The following is a 12,912-nucleotide window of genomic DNA, read 5'->3' on the forward strand; positions in this document are numbered from 1 at the left end:
CTATTCTGCCTTGGTCAGACCACACCTGGAATACTGTGTCCAATTTTGGGCACCGCAGATGAAGGGAGATGTTGACAAGCTGGAAAGCGTCCAGAGGAGGGCGACTAAAATGATTAAGGGTCTGGAGAACAAGCCCTATGAGGAGAGGCTTAAAGAGCTGGGCATGTTTAGCCTGCAGAAGAGAAGGCTGAGAGGAGACATGATAGCCATGTACAAATACGTGAGGGGAAGTCATAGGGAGGAGGGAGCAAGCTTATTTTCTGCTGCCCTGCAGACTAGGACACGGAACAATGGCTTCAAACTACAGGAAAGGAGATTCCACCTGAACATCAGGAAGAACTTCCTCACTGTGAGGGCTGTTCGGCAGTGGAACTCTCTCCCCCAGACTGTGGTGGAGGCTCCTTCTTTGGAAGCTTTTAAGCAGAGGCTGGATGGCCATCTGTCGGGGGTGCTTTGAATGAGATTTCCTGCTTCTTAGCGGGGGTTTGGACTAGATGGCCCATGAGGTCTCTTCCAACACTACTATTCTATGATTCTATGATTCTATGATTTTGTGGCTGAATGTCATATTTAAAGAGATAATGAATCTAAATGGTCTCTACAAAGTTTCTGTCAGTGCCTTTGAACAAGGGAAAAAATGAATACAGTCCATCTACACTATCACTTTCTCAAGCATAATTGGAATTGATGGAATTTCACAAAAGTGCAGCTGTAAAACAAGTTTGATGAATAAAGAAGCACTTCTTGCTTTTATATAAAACAGCTATAGAGATACAGAGATGGAGCAAATCATCTCCTTTTTGGTGATATAAATTCAAAAGAAAGAATAAGCTTAGATGCAACCACACCAAAATCTTTTAATCTGCAAATTTGCCCATGTCTGTAAAGAGATACATCAAATAGAGGAAAGGCACATTGGGGAAATTTTGAATGTATTAAAACATCCACAATGGCAGTGCTTCTGTGTAGTAATTAACATATGAGTTGCTCTATTTATAGATGCGTTAACAGCTAATAAAATATATGGAATTACTGGACTGCAGTTAGATTTATCCAAGCAAGAGTATGCCATCAGAAAAGTTTCTATATTTAGCTAGAAATTACTCTGTTTCCACAACTGAAAATGTTCTTGGAACAGCAAGGGTTGAGCCCTTTGGCAATAATCATTCAGAAACACATTTACTGAGTACTTGCGTTCCCATTTATTTGTATTGATTATAAGCTTTTTTTTCCTGACTGTCTCTTTATTTTCCTTGTTAATTTTTCCATAGACATCATTTTGCAGTTAGACATGATTTTGGAGACTATTTCCATTCCTTTGCAGCTTCAAATTGTAGCTGGTGGCACAAACATCTGAAAAATGGACCTTCAGAAACAAAGCCAGAAAATTAATGTAGCTTTGTTAACATTAGATAAGAGAGCAAGAGAGAACAAAAAGCTCTTCTAACCCTTTTATCAATCTAGCTAGTAGCTACCACTTTTTGATTATTCATGTGGAAGTAGTTCAGACAGTTATTAGCTGATTGAAGCACTGACCATTTAAAACTTCCTCTGTTTCTATTTTTTATTAATGCTTAAAACATTTCATAGAAACAGTTGTCTTCTCAGCCCACGTGGGCATGCAGTCCTTTCCCTACACCCCTAAGGATAGTGGCTTCCTTTATTAAAACAAAAGTTGATATTCTCCAGATGCTGACTTCTGTGTGTACAAAATCAAGAGTGATTGTGTAATATACAGAGACTTTCCTGTGTGGCTGACAGTGATAGAAGTAAGAACAAAATGAGAATTTAATGTGCCACATCAAACCTTTATAGAAATCTTCCTCTTTCTTCTAATTTAATGTCAAGTGTCAAGGCAAGAGCATGTTGTTCATGTCAAAGCAATGACTGAGTCATTTCAATGTCTAGTTATTGTAGGTATTAAAGTATTGTCCAGAAATACTAATCTGTTTCCAGCATATTCAAATCACAAAGAAATAATAAAATCATCAATTTAAAATGACATACAAATCCCTACTTTACTGTCATTGTCAGCAATGTATAATAATTATGCAGAACCTTTAATTAATAATCTGTTAAATGTCTCAAGAGAGTCTATACTCACAGCAACAACTCAGTCTTCACAAGTCTTCTGGTAAAGCAGTGGTTCTCAACCTGTGAGTCCCCAGGTGTTTTGGCCTACAACTCCCAGAAATCCCAGCCAGATTCCCAGCTGTTTAGCTGTTAGGCCAAAACATCTGGGAACCCACAGGTTGATGTAGCATAGCACTGCTTCAGATTTAGCATTACTGCTAAAAGCAAATGATACTCTGAAGTTGTTTGGCTAGCTGCTTCTTCAGAAATATAGCCTAGAGCACCTGGTAACCATTGGTTGGTCTCCCACCGAACTCTTAACTAGGGCTGGTGCTTTTTAGCTTCCACAATCAGATGAGATCTGGTTCCTTTATTTAGGCCAGTGGTTCTCAACCTGTGGGTCCCCAGGTGTTTTGGCCTACAACTCCCAGAAATCCCAGACAGTTCACCAGTTCTTAGGATTTCTGGGAGTTGAAGACCAAAATATGTTGGGACCCAAAGGTTGAGAACCACTAATTTAGGCTGAGTCATAGCTGAATATAAAAGTTCACTTGGCTCAAGAATTCTTACGAAACTCGGTTCATCTCAATGTCTCTTGTCTTCCATTGGCTTAAGAAGATTCCTTAGATTTTAACATGCCTCACAATCGTAGGATAGAACTTGATGAAGTAAACTAAAACCAAACTTAGCAGAAATCATGTGATCTGTGCCCTTTCTCAGAAGTAAGGGATACCCGTTGGATACTTAGTTAGATTAAACCAAATTAGGTCAATATTCAGTACAATATTCAGTATTTCATTCTTTCCTGCAACTGCCATATAGAGCTGCTACTACTAGATTATACATGAGAGGAAGTGTCAAACAGAGCAAATACATGTAACATGCTAGCTAAAAAATCTCTGGTCTTTGTAGACAAGTTACATAAAATGTTTTGTAAAGAAACTTTGCTTCTCCTTCGTGATGTCTGTGGAATGCATCCCTCAGCATTTTCTGGAAAAATCAAGTTTCTAGAGGCACATGTTTCTTTTGAGCCAATATCTTTTTTGATACTGTTTTATTATCCGGGCAGAGGTTACTAGGGGGTGCTAGAGAGAGAAGGATAGTTCCTTTTACAGGGTGGGAGTTGAAAGAGGAAAACAATTTCCCTTTATTTTTTGCTAGTTATTCCTCCTCACCACTTCCCATGTCATAAACGAGGGTTGTTTCCACAACAGGGGCATGGCTGGAGGAGAGGAAAACAGGGGGAAATGGTTTTACTCCTTCAACCCACCCTTCTCCTCCTAAAATAGACTATCCTCTCTCCAGCTCTCCCTTGTGGCCTCTGCCTGAATAATGGAACAGTACCAAAACAGTTTTATGCATAACAACACCCCAGGTGCACTATTGTAAAAATAACAAAGAAATGGGGTTGCAAAAAAGTGCTTTAGCAGAAAAAATTCAAACCAAAAACAAACAAACTTGAAGTGTATTTCTGCACATTATAATTTCCCAAAACACTTTGGGATGTGTGAATATTGGGTGAAAGCTCTACAGAATTCTGGCCTTTGTCTTATTCTTCCTGATTTATTTCCAAATGTCAGGAAACCCATTTTTCAGACAGGAAATGAATAGCAGAAAATATTCCTTCCAGTACTATATCAACCTACGAGAGTCATTGGGATTTGCACAATGCACAATTGTTGGCAGAATAGCATCTTCAGTGTTTTTTTAAAGTGACTAACTCTTGTGAATGTATTACATAAATCTCTATATTGAATACCATTTTATAAGATGCTTAAGGGGAGTATTCATTTCATACTTGTTCTGGGGTCTTTTTTTCTGCCCAGATATAGCACAATGACTCCACTTTAACTGCTATGTCTACATTCTATTTGCATTTAGAGAGAGAGAGAGCTAGGGAATTGGTAGAGAGCTCTGATTCTTGTAACAAAGCTACAAACCCAGGTTCCAGGGGATCCAGCCATGGCAACTAAAGTAAAATCGGTGTGTTATGTAATATGAAAGGACTGTTGGTTAACTCATTATTGGACCTTAGAGAATTCTTTGCTTAATAGCTTTTCAGGTAATACTTTTATTTCTGCTTCTTCTTCAAGGCAGTGCATTTAGTCCAATAGCTAGCTACTGTAATAACATCCATACTCATGTTGCTGTAGCAATATAACATATATACACACAGACACATTGCATAACAACAACTTGTATTTATAAAAGTCTTTCCACCAGAGCTAAAGGTTATGTTTTCATAATTTTTCATACTTGAGAATGGGTTCATTTGTGGAATACTAATAGTTTTACTAATTTCTTACAAACTCACTAAGTTTAATTTCAGCTACTCTTTCGTATCCTGATGTGAAGGTTTTTTACTATCCCATGTTGCCACGTATGCTGTAGCTTTTCAGACTACTCATTTTGGCATCCTTTCTTCCTCTTGTATATATAGATTCTCGTGAAATTATTCCCATGTGTACATTATTATGAAATATGTTCATTCTCGTGTAACATATAAAATAAAAGTTAGAGCTAGTCAAAGATTTCTTTTCAGGAGGGCAGCCATAGTTAAAATCTATTCTGGAATCCTTTGTGTTCTCACATCTATCATGAATTTCCCTGAGGAAGCTTGAAGCTAGTCTGGATCTTCCAGCACTAACAAAAATTGATTTAAAATAGAATTACCAAGGTATGATTTTGACCCTTCTCATGATATAAAATAATCTCATCCAACAACAATCCAGGATAGAGTGCAGTGGAGGCACCCAGAAATGTAACTGAATTCTGTATAAAACAACCAAATCCCTTGATGTTTTTCTGAGGTATAACCTGGCTAAAATCTACTCCCTCCCCCTTGTATATAGCTCAGGTTTTTTTTTTAGAAATTACATGGCAATTATTTTCATAGTTATTTGTAAACTAAAACAGTGCCATAAATGGATAATTGGTGAGTGTTTACAAATATTAGATGTGTGGTGAATATGCAATAATTCAAGTTGATAGAAAAATCTGTTTAGGAAAAATGATGTAATCGGCTAGAAAGGGGTGAGGAACTTATGGCACTTCTGGTGTCTCACCTCCTGCTTGGAGCCTCCGGTGGCCTAGGGGATAAAAGCCTTGTGACTTGAAGGTTGGGTTGCTGACCTGAAGACTGCCAGGTTCGAATCCCACCCGGGGAGAGCGTGGATGAGCTCCCTCTATCAGCTCCAGCTCCATGCGAGGACATGAGAGAAGCCTCCCACAAGGATGGTAAAACATCAAAACATCCGGGCGTCCCCTGGGCAACGTCCTTGCGGACGGCCAGTTCTCTCACTCCAGAAGCAACTCCGGTTGCTCCTGACACGAAAAAACAAAACAAAACAAAACAAAAACCCTCCTGCTCGGGAATCGTGGGGACTGCAATCAAGCAATATCTTCCCCTTTACCAATTTGCTAAAATTGAAAAATTAGATTTTGGGTGTCTTTTAAGAGCATGTGTGGCTTGTCATAGACTCACAGCCTAACCAGGCTCATAGGGACATGCTTCTTGGGAAAGGAAGGCACATATTTCAGAGTTGTAAGGCACATGTTTTGTAATCACAAGAATCCAGGTACAGGCCTTGATAGCACCATTTGAAACTAACAGATGATGACACCTTGTATTAACACAGCCAAAATAGATAATACCGGGCTATATGGCCAGATTGTTCCATCTAGCATGAGGCAACTTCCTATGTATCTATGAAGCAATGTCCCATAACAGATGATGAATATGTAGTTAACCTAATTTTTAATGATTATTTGTATTATTTGGAGGAAGATGCTGTTCATTAATAGAATTTGTTTTAGGTGTATTTGTGCCACTCTTGGAGAAAACTTTTAGAGCAATAGCTAAGAGACACATTTTTTTACAAATACAGTGTACCTGGCAAAATAATCTAGCTTCCACATTTCACAGTACATTTCTGGTCCCATCTAAAGCATCTTTCATCCACATAGATCAAACTTCTATCTGTCAGAAATACGTAGGAAATTTCTTCCAAGCATAACATTTTATTTTCACTTTCTTGATTGCTAAAGATACCAGTGGCAGGTCTCCCTAAACATTCATGTGGACCTCACATTGACCATTGCATGTCTTCAGTATAAAACTGTACCCAAGCTCATACTTGGTATGGATCCAGCTACTGTGTCAAACTGAGTTCCCTTCAGGGTGAGAAGGGCGGAATATAACTACTGTAAATAAATAAATAAATAATTCCATATGTATCCATCCCTAATCTCGATAAAGCTTCTTAATTTGGAACCTCCAGTTAACTATATACTTTGATGACTAAATACTTTTTCCCTTGTTTAGTTTCATGTTACATTCTTTGACCAAGGGGATATACAGAGCCAGCCCCTACTGAATTAAAATGATTTGGTGTGTATTAAACACTGGATGCCTTTGAGCTTATGTTATATGAAATACTTACAACTTCCACCACTACTTTTAAATATTTGTGGGAAACCTTTTAAAATGCTGGTAGCAACTCTGAATGAATTATTAAAAGCTTTTTTCCATTACTAAATTTATGAATGGGCTTCTGGAACTTGCTTTTTCTTCCACTCTGCTTGGCTTGCAGATTTTCAATATATATGTGTGTGTGTGTGTGTGTGTGTGTGTGTGTGTGTGTGTTATGGCACAAAATTGCATTTCCATGGCAGCAACTATGGCACTATTCTGTGATTTTTTTTTTCCAAAACTGTTTACTAAATGAAGTAATGCTTTGAGATACATAAGGAATAAATTACTTCTCATGGAATTGGCACTGACAAGGAAGTTTGGCAGATCTCTTCTGTAATGCCATAGAATATGTAGCAATATTAAGTGTATTTGCGGGTAAAGTTAAAAAAAATTGAGGAAGTTCTTAGTTAAATTATTGATTTTTGGGATCCTGAATAGTTTTTAACTCAACTGTATTTTGCCTCTTCTACAGACCATCTGAAGGAAGAGATAATTCAGAGACACATGCAAAAAGCAGCTCAAGGTAGGTATATTGCAGTAGTACTCAAAACTTTTCCAGACAGGAGTTTTGCTACTGGCAAATGTAGACTAACTTTCTGCCTACAGACGCCATGATATCAACTACAAACTCTCACTCTAATGTTATTTGAACAATCTTCTTCATATTCTTCAACAGCAGATAATGAAATAACGTTTTCTCACCATACACAAATTTATCTGCCTTTTTAGTAGTAGCCACAGAATACCTCGCTGAAAATACTGTTCTCCACGAACCCAAAAGCTAACTTCATTTGAGCCATATTGATTTATGCCTGGGGTTTCAGTTATCCTGAAATGAACTGGGAAACCATAGCTTATCTGAACAGATAGAAAAACATGTGTGCTCTCTGTATTTACAAACTTCTTCATGTGGACTCTTCCCAAATGTTTAATTATTCTTCATTAATCATAGAAAATGATGCAGGGATGCTTGCAATAAATAATTCATTTGGATTATATCAAGGTAAATAAATAACACATTCCATTGGGAAAACATAAGAGACTGACTGTAGAAACTAAATAACACTGCAATTCCCAATAGTTTCCCTCTGTATAAAGAAGAGGCCATAGATTTTCATATACTATGTTTAAGTAAATAATGTGTTTTGGGACTTTTGTCTTCCCCCTGCTTCTGTTAAGGGTTAGAAACATCACCAAAAACAACAAGCTAACATTGTAGAACTCATGGCACAAAATGCTCAGAATCATACCAGGATTATTACCAAGAGCTTTATTTGTCCCCTTTTAAATCCCTCTGAATGTTTTTGCGTCCTACTTCCTGTAGTTTACTATGTTGAGCTCTATTAGGTTCCAGCTAGAAGAAGTAACATGAAGTAGGCAATTCAGTTTTGAAAGTGCTGCTTTAACTACTTCAAAATTCTAGACTGCTTTCATAAAAATGTTTTTATCTCTGTATTGTTTTTAATTGATTTTATTTGTTTTTCATCTTGGGAGCCTTTGTGGTTTGAATAGAATAGAACTTGATTTATATCCTGCCCCCTCTCCAAAAGGACTCAGTGTGGCTTACAACAAATTAATATAGACCAAGCAGAATAAAAACATAATACATAATGACAAAATCAAAAAAACATCGCAACTAACTAATAATATCATAATAAAACACACAGATTAAAATTGGCAGGATTTAAAACACATTGTGCACCAGGGCAAAACTAGTCCAAACCAGTTGGTGTTTGTACAACTATAAAAGACACCATCATAATAAGTTATAGTTTCAAAAGCAATACAGAAATATTTTAAGTAAATAAATGACATACATTCAAAAATAAAAAATAAGCAGCTGATTAATAGTTTTACAATCAGAAGACCTTGTAGAATATCTTATTCTACTACTTTGGTCATTTGTTCTTTTAAATGTATTTAATGTTTTGACCCAATTATTACTGTGTTGGTTGTGGATCCTTATTTCTTGCTTTATTATATTCTGTCAGATGGAAACACCTGTCAGTTTTCCTAGGAACTGTCTTGATAGCCATAAAGACATCAAGGCATTCATGAAAGAAAACAGCTTGGTAACAAGCCTAATTAAAGTTTTGAACGCATTGTGTCTGTTTGAAATCTTGATATTAAATTTTTCTAGTTGGCTGTTTGGAGATTGTTTTGTTGTTTATTCATTCAGTCACCTCCGACTATTTGTAACCTCATGGACCAGCCCACGCCAGAACTCCCTGTCAGCCGTCGCCACCCCCAGCTCCTTCAAAGTCAAGCCAGTCACTTCAAAACTACCATCCATCCATCTTGCTCTTGTTCGGCCCCTCTTCCTTTTTCCTTCCATTTTCCCCAGCATCATTACACTTCTGACTGGTGTGAATGAAACTAGAACTGAATTAAACATTGGGTTGTTGTGCACTTTCCGGGCTGTATGGCCATGTTCCAGAAGGATTAAACATTTCTAAATATTTTATTATTATTTTACTATTTTTATTTATGTTGGATTCAGTGATACAGTACATTCTCCTCTTTTGAATATTTATGTTTTAAATCTGAAATACTAATAATTCACAGCTGTCTTTATGAATTGACATTTACAGCTACCACATGCAGTGCTGTGGACACACTTCCTGGAGTGACCTCTAGTGGTATTTTAGGCAATTTCACTTATCTATGGCTATGGAGAAAATTAATTTCCAAGACTTTCATGAAAATATTATTATTATTGCTACCTTTTCCTTTGAAATTGCAAAGGAATTTATTGTAGCTCACACCAAATAATATATTTATTATAAAGGTGTTCCCAAAGTCTCTAACATAGGAACAATTAACAAAATCATATTGACTACAACTTCCCATGTCCCTATGTATGGCAACTTTTGGGACATCCTGTAGAATGATATATAATAGAGATTAATCCAGAATATAAACAATGAGATATTAATTAAAAGTGTGCATTTCCATCCCCTAGCAGCATCCCTATTTTCTCTCTTTGGCCCAATACAAGGTACATCCCAAACTGATGACTTGAGGATTCTCATGAATTATAGCAATGCCTCTGTTCTCGCCCCAAACCTCCAACTTTTCTTGGTGCAGCACTGAGTCTATAGATGGGCAAAGCTGACAGGGATCAGCTTCTCCAAGCTCATCCACACAATTATCTGTGATACATTTTATCATGAATAATCAAAAGACCTGCTTTACTTTGTTTAATGAAAGAAAATTAAGTAAAAATAGTACAACAGTAAAGATCTAAAGAAATGAGTACAATTATAACTACATTGGATTTTTCTGGATCGAACCTCTCAAAATGTATGTTTGACATTCATTTGGATTATATCAAGGTAAATAAATGACACTTGCATTCCATTGGAAAAACATAAGATTAGATCATTATTCCGGATTCAGTTTGCTTTGTTAATGTAGTACTGAAATGCAACTTTGGCTTGATACTTATTTTCAATACTTTTTGGAAAGCCAGAATAAAGTTGTCCAGGACCCTTCCAGCAGAAGTCTTGCTTTTTTATTGTGTCAGAAGCGACTTGAGAACATACTGCAAGTTGCTTCTGGTGTGAGAGAACTGGCGTCTACAGAGACATTGCCCAGGGAACGCCCAGATGTGTAAGCTGGGAGGCTTCTCTCATGTCCCCACAAGCTAGAGCTGACAGACAAGAGCCCACCCCATCTCGCAGATTTGAACCGGCAACCTTCAGGTCAGCAGTTCAGTCAGCACAAGGGTTTAACCCAGTGGTTCTCAATCTGTGGGTCCCCAGGTGTTTTGGCTTCCAACTCCCAGAAATTCCAGCCAGTTTACCAGCTGTTAGTATTTCTTGGAGTTGAAGGCCACAACATCTGGGGACCTACAGGTGGAGAACCTCTGGTTTAACCCATTGCACCATTGCGGCTTTTAGAACTCATGCTGTAACTACAGTGTTCCCTCACTTATCGCTGGGGTTAGGTTCCAGGACCACCCGCAATAAGTGAAAATCTGCGAAGTAGGGATGCTATATTTATTTTAATATTTATACATTATTTTAGTAGTTATACACTATTTTAAGTCTTTATCAACCAATCGTATGTTGATAAATCACCACCTTCACTTCCAGTTGCTGCCTGGGCTCCTTTTCTCTCCCTTTGGCCTCTCCTTCCTCCCTTCCATAGGCTGTAAATTGTAATTTTTTATGATTTATAATAGTCCTTTAGAATTTATAGAAAAACCGCAAAACAGCGAATTCATGAAAAGTGAACCGCAAAGTAGTGAGGGAACAGTGTAATTCTAAATTGTCTCACTTTTCCTATTTTTTAAATATCTTTTGTCCAGTACAATGCTTAGTCCTAATAATGTCAATAATAATTCGAAATCTATGCTTTCATCAGTTTAGAAGCTTCACAAGGTCTGAAAGTCCAAGCACATATTCCACCAGAACAATCTACTCATGTCCCATTTGAACCACTGCCACCTTTGCTTCTTATGTATAGTAAAAAAAGAAAAAAAAGAAATGTGTTTTAATATATTGCATGTAAGAGCTTCTACTTGCGTTTTTGGCAAATGTATTCTAGGTATTATCTGATTCCATGCAGTTATTGCTCTACTTTGGCAAGGATTTGTCTCATGAACATTTTTCATTTTGACTTGTTGAAGTATACAGTGTCAGTTACATGAAGTCTGTATTTGTATGCAACTCGCAGTACCAAGTAGATTGAGGTGGGGAGGCCTGAAGCTGATTCTGGCCACACACATTCAGTCAAATACACAGCTAGCCAACACATAGGAAATGTTTATAGAATGTGTAGGATTGTATCAGCTGCCTTTCTAGAAAAACCATTTGGGTTTGAGTAGAAACCAGGATTCGTGTTACATACTCGTATCTGTCTATATCAATCTCTACCTCCTTCTTACTGTGATTGCTTCTCTCCTAAATTTTTGTTTTTCAAGCTCTGTTCTCAGTAAATGTGCTTTTGAAGCAACAATTTCTTAGATTCCATCTACCTATTTGCACGATAAACCAGCTGCTCATCTATCATACCAGGTAACTGACTAAAATAATTTCAAGGTGGCATAAACTTCTGTTTTTAAAGGAAAACAGACTTCTGACTGCACCTGTAGTTCATTGACCAACTGTTAGGGATTGAACAAGGGGTTTAAAAGCAAGAGATTATAAGCATCAATCAAAGGCAAATGCAAAGAGGTGTTGATCTTTCTGAGCGGCTCAACAGCCATGTTGTTTCTTTGTTATGGTTTGAACTCTGCTCTAAATTTGGGAAAAGCCAGAGACAAATCCAATCTAAGCTGTGAAGCTCACTGGGTGGTCTCAATACATCACTGTATTTCAGCAAACCTACCTCACAGAATTGTGTGGTTCAAAGGATACTATATATCACCAATGACAAAGCAGATATATTTCTTTTACATTATGGGACACTATAAGTGAAAATCCAACTATTAGTGGATTTGCTGAATCAATGGGACTGTAAAAGTTTACTTAAGATGTCTTTATTCAAGAAATCTGCTTTAGCCAGGATTTAGCCCTAAAATCTTCTTGTTTAAAGTTTCAGGGACTACTGTGGCTGCAAAATAGAGACAGTCAGGAATGGCCAATTAGCACATATTTTGAATCTGTACATACTATAATTAGATTTTTGAAAACCAATTTACTCACCTAGTTTTTTTAAAAAATCATCTTTTCAAGAATCATATACACATTTCCAAATAAATAATTTAGGACATAAAATAACATAAAATGATACTTATTGTTCTCAAATGAGAAGTAATGTAAAAAGCAATAATGTGGAAGAGGAACAAATTCAGAACCCACCATGCTTTAAAAGCCTGCTGGGAGAGAGGGTCTTGGCCGACTACTAAAAGCAAGCCACAAGTATGCCAGATATCCTGTTTGGCAGTGCTTTCCAACATCTTGATGTGACTACACATTACCAAAGGTCCTACACTTCTGGTAAACTACTGTTTTATGAGGAAATGGATCAGAATAGGTATATGCTTACAGTTAGTTCTTACGCAGATTAGAGAAAATATGTGAAAATTACAAGTATATAAAGCAGTTTTAGTTCAGAATATCACCTGTTAATTTCTGAAGCTGTATGCATACCTTCTACATTTTCCTCCATCATCCATCAAACTTTTTTAGTTGTGCAAGGTTTTTTAGTTTTTCTTTTGTCTTCCCACTTGCCCCCTTTCTCTACAGCTTCCTTTACTTGTTTTTTTTTATTCAGTCACTAAAAATGGAATGGTCCCGGATTCCATCGAAAGTACTTTGGCACCAGCTTCCTAATTGTCTGTCTATTCAGTTTTGCTACTTTCACAAATTCATCTTAGAGCTTTCAAACCCTCTGGGTTGCCCTGTTGATTTTAGTCT

General features: G+C 37.1%; 1 protein-coding gene across 4 annotated transcripts in view; it reads left to right on the forward strand.

Annotated features, from left to right (window-relative positions):
• kif6 (kinesin family member 6) overlaps window positions 1–12,912 on the forward strand; it is a 210,390-nt gene that overhangs the window by 151,148 nt on the left and 46,330 nt on the right. For all 4 annotated transcript variants that reach the window (XM_008125901.3, XM_062973564.1, XM_062973572.1 and 1 more), the window contains one exon: window positions 7,020–7,070. In XM_008125901.3, the coding sequence (XP_008124108.2) occupies window positions 7,020–7,070 (51 nt within the window). The remainder of the gene's footprint in view (window positions 1–7,019; window positions 7,071–12,912) is intronic.

This window comes from Anolis carolinensis, chromosome 1 (genome assembly GCF_035594765.1).
Source record: "Anolis carolinensis isolate JA03-04 chromosome 1, rAnoCar3.1.pri, whole genome shotgun sequence".
In the NCBI taxonomy this organism is placed as follows: Eukaryota; Metazoa; Chordata; class Lepidosauria; order Squamata; family Dactyloidae; genus Anolis; species Anolis carolinensis.